The sequence below is a fragment of the Ceraceosorus guamensis genome, assembly GCF_003144195.1.
Source record: "Ceraceosorus guamensis strain MCA 4658 unplaced genomic scaffold IE81scaffold_14, whole genome shotgun sequence".
NCBI lineage: Eukaryota > Fungi > Basidiomycota > Exobasidiomycetes > Ceraceosorales > Ceraceosoraceae > Ceraceosorus > Ceraceosorus guamensis.
The window spans coordinates 1,562-8,120 of NW_020290009.1; the positions used below are offsets into that span (position 1 = coordinate 1,562).

General features: G+C 57.1%; 3 protein-coding genes across 3 annotated transcripts in view; all 3 read left to right on the forward strand.

The window, feature by feature from the left end:
- The first annotated feature begins 1 nt into the window (after position 1).
- Positions 2–2,887, forward strand: IE81DRAFT_321654 (hypothetical protein). Its single transcript, XM_025513411.1, has 13 exons — positions 2–359; positions 477–592; positions 664–713; positions 781–879; positions 962–1,033; positions 1,092–1,196; positions 1,261–1,350; positions 1,425–1,658; positions 1,717–1,899; positions 1,961–2,191; positions 2,261–2,324; positions 2,394–2,411; positions 2,476–2,887. The coding sequence occupies exons 1-13, from the start codon at positions 115–117 to the stop codon at positions 2,490–2,492; spliced, it is 1,524 nt and encodes a 507-aa protein (XP_025371165.1). The 5' UTR covers positions 2–114; the 3' UTR covers positions 2,493–2,887.
- A 1,531-nt stretch (positions 2,888–4,418) lies between these two features.
- IE81DRAFT_321656 (putative RPA12-13.7 kd subunit of DNA-directed RNA polymerase I) lies at positions 4,419–5,318 on the forward strand. The gene is made up of 3 exons (XM_025513412.1): positions 4,419–4,602; positions 4,681–5,044; positions 5,146–5,318. The coding sequence occupies exons 1-3, from the start codon at positions 4,587–4,589 to the stop codon at positions 5,153–5,155; spliced, it is 390 nt and encodes a 129-aa protein (XP_025371166.1). The 5' UTR covers positions 4,419–4,586; the 3' UTR covers positions 5,156–5,318.
- A 411-nt stretch (positions 5,319–5,729) lies between these two features.
- IE81DRAFT_321657 (hypothetical protein) overlaps positions 5,730–6,559 on the forward strand; it is a 2,037-nt gene continuing 1,207 nt past the window's right edge. The window contains exon 1 of the mRNA XM_025513413.1: positions 5,730–6,216. Within this exon, the coding sequence (XP_025371167.1) occupies positions 5,869–6,216 (348 nt within the window). The 5' untranslated portion in view covers positions 5,730–5,868. The remainder of the gene's footprint in view (positions 6,217–6,559) is intronic.

Consider the following 6,559-nt stretch of genomic DNA (forward strand, 5'->3'; position numbering starts at 1 on the left):
CCCCCCCGCTGTTTATACGTTCTCGACTTCGCATCAGTCCCTGCCATGCTGTCATCCCTTGCGTCCATAGCAACTGGCTCGAGCTCCAGATCGCGCGAGCATTCTCAGCCTCAAATGCAGACGCCCGACGATGCCCTGACCTTGTCGCGTCAGCTGGTGAATAGCGACTCGGCAAACGACGATCCAAACGTCATTGCCGACGCATCCGGCACCAAGACATTGGCAGAAAGCTTGGACAGGCTGTACAAGAAGGGGAAAGGGGAAGGCGCGATGCAGCTGACGCAACCGCTCGCGGATGGCAGAGACCCGCTCAGCGTAGTCGTGTATCCCAGAGATACGTTGGTAGGACTGTATATCCTGTGAGTGCATGCGTGCTGGTGGAATGGGTCGATAGTCGAGCGTCGGCTGCCAAGCGCCTGCCCATGATATTCGAGCGCTCGCCTCTTACTGTCTGGCGCGCACCTCGCGACGATCAGCAACGCCCGTCTCAGTCTCATCAAGGACCAGCAAGCCATTGGCGCAGTGACAGTCTACATCGACGCATTGCTGGCTCGTGCTCCACCCGAATTGCTCCGCATGGCTCCCAATCGAGGTGAGGTGTTCCGCGCAAGGAGTCTCGCTTGCCTCGACTCGAACGCTCATGCGCGTGTCCTTCCTCACCAGTAACCCACCTCGCGCGTCAAATTGCAACCTTTTCAGCAACTCTGCGCAATGTGAGTGGAAGCGTGTATCTGGCGCATACCCCACGCTGATCCTCGGCATCACCGCCACTGCCTGAAGCCACAATGGGGCCTGCAGCGACTACTGCGACTGCATTCGATGAGCCCATACGAAGTGACGGTGGATGTATTGACGCCTCTGCACGCGATTGTGCTGTACGTGAGTAGCATACATGGCACCCCTGGTCCGCTGCAGGCCCCTTACCTGACAGTACGCCTCCTTTCCCGCCGTCTTTTGACAGCAAGCTCTCAAGACGGGCGATCTCGGCGCTATCGGAGCTCTTGTGGAGGTCCCAGTGCAGCACGTTGCCAAAGTGAGCTCAAGGTGGTCTTCTGTCTGGTAGCTCTTGCTCACCCACACCTCTCTTGCAGCACCCCAACAACCGCTACCTGGATGCGCTGGAATACTTTTACTATGCAGGTCTAGCGTACCTCAAATTGGATCGATTGGACGCCGCTGCTAACGCCTTTGAAACGGTGTGTAAATGCAGTGCGATGCTCTCCTGCACCTGCATCAACCTGATCCAGATTTCTGTCCTAGTGCCTGAGCGTCCCGGCTCGCGAAGTCAGCGCGATCCAGCTGGATGCATACAAGAAGCTCATTCTGGTGCAGCTCATGCTTTACGGAAAGGTGAGCGAGCGTTGTCTGCCATCGGTATCAAGATGCGCAGCATACACGGCTTACACGTTTCGGGCGCGCTCCAGACTCGATCACCGCCAAAACACGTCTCGCCGCCTTTTCAGAAGATTTTGCGCAATGCTGGTAGCTCCACTGGCACGCACCCTTCCACTCTGGTAGCCTACGAGACGCTGGCTCGCCTGTACGCTCGCGGTCCAGTGCTCAACCTGGCAGGTCAAGCTCAGGCTGCTAGGCATGTCGATCGTGGACTAGCAGACTTGCAGGAGTTCGTTGCGGCCAAAAAGGCCGACTTTGCAGCGGTGCGTGGCTGCGTCCACGAATTTACGCTTCTCTGCTGAGCCCTTGTCCACATCTCAGGACGCCAATTGGCATTTTGTACAGTCCTTGCTTGGCCTGCATCGCTTGCGGCGCATTCAACGCTTGGGAGATACGTTTGGGTCGCTCACAATCGCAGACATCATCGATCTGTTAGCTTTGCCAACTCCATCAGGCAATCGCGACCAAGTAGCGCAGCAAGTGGCGGCTGACCTGCTGTGGATCGTGAGTATGCCCACCATCTGGCTGTAGTACAGTTGTTGATCGAACGACACCTCTCCGCCAGGCTCAGCAAGGCTGGTCCCAAGCCACGATAGATGGCGACTCGACGCCGTCGCCCGAGAGCGTCGTGGTGCACTATCATCCAGCGTCTTCTGCGCAGACGGCGGGCAGCATGAATCGCGACGCTGGTACCGTGCGTCGCCTACAAGCCATGCATTCTGAATTGCACCATCTCAGCTCGGCAGTCGAACAAAAAGAGAGGACCATTGCGACGAGCGCTAGCTATCTGCTCAAGGTGCGTTTGGGCAGAGGAGGTTGACACAGGAGGCTCCGCCACCGGCTCACCGAAGCGGCAGTCCCACAGGTGCAACACAACACCCGACCTGCATATCAAGGCGGCGGCAACCTTGGCGGCGCTGGTATGGACTGTGAGTTGCGATAGCAGTGCGTCTGGTTGAGGTTCTGTCAAAAGCTGACGCTGTTGTGTCTTCCGCCAGTTGACGACTACGATGAAGGTGAGGGGCTTTTTCTACAGCGCCAGTCTGTTGATGTGCTTGTCGCTGAACCTTGCTTTTGCAGACGTATTCGGAGCTTGATGCCACGGACAAATGCGTAAACAGCGATTGCAGACGAGATGTGACCATTCGACAAGCTTCGTTGGGCCTCCTGCGAGGCGTCCCGAGGTGGTTCGTCCCATTTCTCCTTCCGTCATGAGTTCTCTGAGAACCCACCATCCGAAGGGCTTCATCCAGCTTCATCCATGCTGACAGGTACTTCGAATGCAAAGAGGCTGCGGTCATGAAGACGGTGTCCGCTGGCTCCTCGCACAAGTCGTCGTCCTCCACCAACCATGGTGCTAGTTGCCGGTTGTGAGATTCTAAACGGAGTACTTTGAACATTTGCGTCTTGTAACGTCATCGAAACAATGGGGTCGTCTGCCAGCTTCCGACGAGGCAAAAGTCATCTTCTCAATCATGATAATCTTTCGCCTGTGAATCGTCGACGTTGCTCTCGCGAATCTGATGTATACGTACGTCCATGTCTAGCACGAGTTGCTTGGCTGCCTCGGAGAAGCGGCGATATATCTCGCGCCGTTGCAGCAGATTCTTTGGGCCCCATTTGGTCGCATGATTTATCTCCAACGACCGCAAAAGCGCCAGTCGAACATGATCGATGGCGTCAATGCGCGTTTGCAGCGAGCGCTTCGTCCGGTTCGTCGAAAAGGTCCCAAAGGAGAACAAGGAGCGCACCATCAAGATTGGCGCGACCCCAACTTTAGTGAGGCGTCTTGTCTGTCAGGATTGAGTCCGCTCAACCTCAATCCTCCCGATTAGTCTCACGCTGCGCCTCTCTATGCCGGCCGACGATGCCAATGTTTGAAACTGGCACAGGGCATCTCGAGCTGCCAGCTTGAAGGTCGCAAAGAACTGCCGCGGGCAGCGCACGTTGGACGAGCTTTTCAGCGGCAAAAAGAGGCGTCAGCCGAGGCTGTAACGGTGCGAGGTGGTGCAAAGGTTTTTACCACAGGGTCCAGGTGCTGTTACGATCATGAGTCGAAAGAAGCCAGAAGGTGTGTTCGAGGATATCAGCACGTGCCTGGCAAGAGTTGGTGCGCCGAATGACACAAGCAGCAGCAACTGGCATTCGTGACTGGTGCAAAGAGCGCGGATGATGCGATAGAGCAGATTGAATCCAAGCGCGTCCAGGCTGGACGCAAGAGCATTGGCAGACGAGATGACGCCCTTTCGATTGCTTGCAGACACCCTGCGCTAGGCAGTCAGGCAAGCATCGCACGAGTACTGAAAAGTTTTACACAGACACTCCCGATCAGGCGTGGGCGAAATGTGCAAGGAGACTTAGACAGACTCGTCGGACGGAGATGGCCAGTCAGGATGAATCTTGCGCTGGTGCGTGTACCGAAGCGGGAGCCTGCAACGATCGCATTACCCTCTCTCGCGCCTCTGCTGACGGCCTCGAGTCGTTGCCCCCGAAGCGGCTCCTTTATTTCAGCAACGCATCTTGGTAACGAGCCCGTGCTCCACAGACGCGCTCGTGCGCGCTCTCTGACAAATTTTGACTCCACCGCGATCCCTTCTGTAAGTCACGCGAGGTGGTGGTGAGGGTCTTTGGTTGCTCAGGCTCAGTCGGTGTGTCAGCCAAGGTACAAATGGGTGATTGACGCGTCGGTCACATGCTCTACACTTTCGCCCTTGGTGATTGCCCCCACCCATTGCCACTGTCAATGTGAGCCTTTCGCGACGTTCCGACGACGTGACTGAAGGACGAGGCAGTAGGAAGACAACGCAAGTCGCATGCTCCTGATGGCGTGCAAAACATCACATCTCGGAAGGATGGAGTCGACTCGGAAGGAGGGAGTCGACGCGAAAGGTGCACACCGCGTGAAACTCTCGGCCGAGAAGGTATGTCGCGCGCAGAATTTGGAACCTGCAGCAGGTTGGCGCATCCCAGATTTTTGCACAGCCTTCAAAGGTCCCGCACACGCCTTCGCCTTCACTCTACCACCACCATCACATTTTTACGGGACGTTTGGCTTGCCTTGACGTGGTCATCACCGCACGGCCGCTACTGAGGCCCTGGAAAACCGTTTCGTACGCCATTCCGGCAACTCAAATAGCCGGCCGCGCCACGCACCGGGCGCACTCGCGTCGTGGCTCTGGTGTGCTGCCAGGATGGCGCCGCTTCCAGGTGCGTGCCAGAGTAGTGTGTGTTGTGTCGTCATCTGTCCGAGTCTATCCAATCTGACGCACCTCTGCACTCCTTCAGATCAAGTCGGCTCGCTTCTCTTTTGTCCTGCCTGTGGAAGTCTCTTGGACGTGCCTACCGACGAGGATGTGGTGCGCTGCACTCCCTGCGGAGGAGTGGTGGATGCCAAAGTGTACGACAATCTCTCCATCGTCACCAAATCCGCGCCCAACGCCTTTCCCTCGGCATTGAGGCAAAAGAGGACGTTGGTGCACAGTGTGGATCCAGCCGAGGCGGGCAAGAGGGCAGAGGATGCCACGATCAAGGAGAAGTGTCCAAATTGCGGCAATGAGGAGATGAGGTTTCACACGCTGCAAATGAGGAGCGCGGATGAAGGAAGCACAATCTTTTACACTTGTCCTAGATGCGCTTACAAGTTCAGCCAGTGAGTCTGGAGCGAGAGAAGCGCAGAGCGAGGGGGCTAAGCGCGTAGGCTGCAATGCTGACGTGCCCCTTTACTCCCTCATCATCTCCTTCCACGTACAGAAACAACTAGCGACGACGCTGCAGATCGCCAGTCCGCGATTGCTCGCCTCAGCCTGCAATCGAGTCAGATACCTCCTCGAAGCCCTCGCAAGTCACCCCTGTCTCGCTGCCTTGGCCCCTCTCGCGGCATACATCGTGCATCCGCTGTAATAACATCGCCCCTGCTTTCTGCCTCTTGGTCTCTCGCTATGCGCTGCGCGCCACGCTCCTGCGCTGTGCGCAAGAAGCATCGAGCTTTGTGCCCCTTCTCGCTGGAAGCCAACTGAATGCTTCGCTCCATTGACCTCTCCATTTTCGAATTGCAAATTGATCCCGATTGGTGTGCTGCGATACGAGCATCGATCCCCTTCTGGGGGGGGGCGAGGTAGAGTCGTGGCGTGACCCGCGCCCCACGGCAGGCTGGCTGGTCGTGCAGTCAGTCACGAGTCTCCCGCCGATCGCACGCATTCCGTGATTGCACACGACATCTCTCTGGCGCGTCCCGCCGGCCGCGATCAAACGAACGAGCCATCCATGCATCGCATCGCATCATATGCATGCAAGTCGCACACGGATCTGCTGCTGAGCCACTCTCGCATGGAGGCAAAAAAGTCAACCTTCGTCGCTGGACGATGAGAGGGATTCGCGCGATGCTTGTCGCTAGCACCACCACCACCACCACGTTCCCACACACTCGCACTCCCCCCTTTTTCGCTCGACCCCAACCAACTGCTCTGCTCCATCATGTCGCTGCTCACCACTACGTCAGCACCGGCAGGAGGTCTAAAATCCCGCCTATTGGAGCCATTCTTTCCGCTCATCTTGCTAGCCGCACTGCTCTACTATGGTCTTGTGGGAGCGATCCTGCTGCAAGTCCGAGCAGCCACGCTAGACCTGAAACCGTGGAAGCTGCTCAGTCCATGGGCTTGGAGAGATGCCGTCTTGGCCCACGGATTTCCCATCATCTTGGAGGGATCGGACAAGACGTGGAAGGAGGTCAAGGATGAGCTGATCAGGGCTAATGCGAGCGGCAAAGTGCTGGAAGTGGGAGCGGGAAGCGGAATGACGCTCAAGTACTACGATACGGACAAGGTGCGTGGTGGTGAATAAATACAGAGAGCGGCATGGATGGATGGATGTCGCTCGTTGATGGCCCGCTGGTGTAGTCAGTCGAAACCGCGCGACCACGCAATCGAGGCGGGCAGGGCTGTGCTGTGCTGTGCTGTGCTGCTGGGCAGCATATATGATGCAGCAGCAGCAGCAGGCGCAATTTTGAATGATCGCCGCCGCGCCCCTCGCGCACGCCCGAACCCGTCAGTCACGAGTGTTTCAAATGTGACTCGTCTGAAACGCATTCACGATCGCATCCATTATACCTACGCCTTGCTTTGTTGGGCAGCGCCCGCTGACAGCATCGCGCCTTATAACCGCCCGC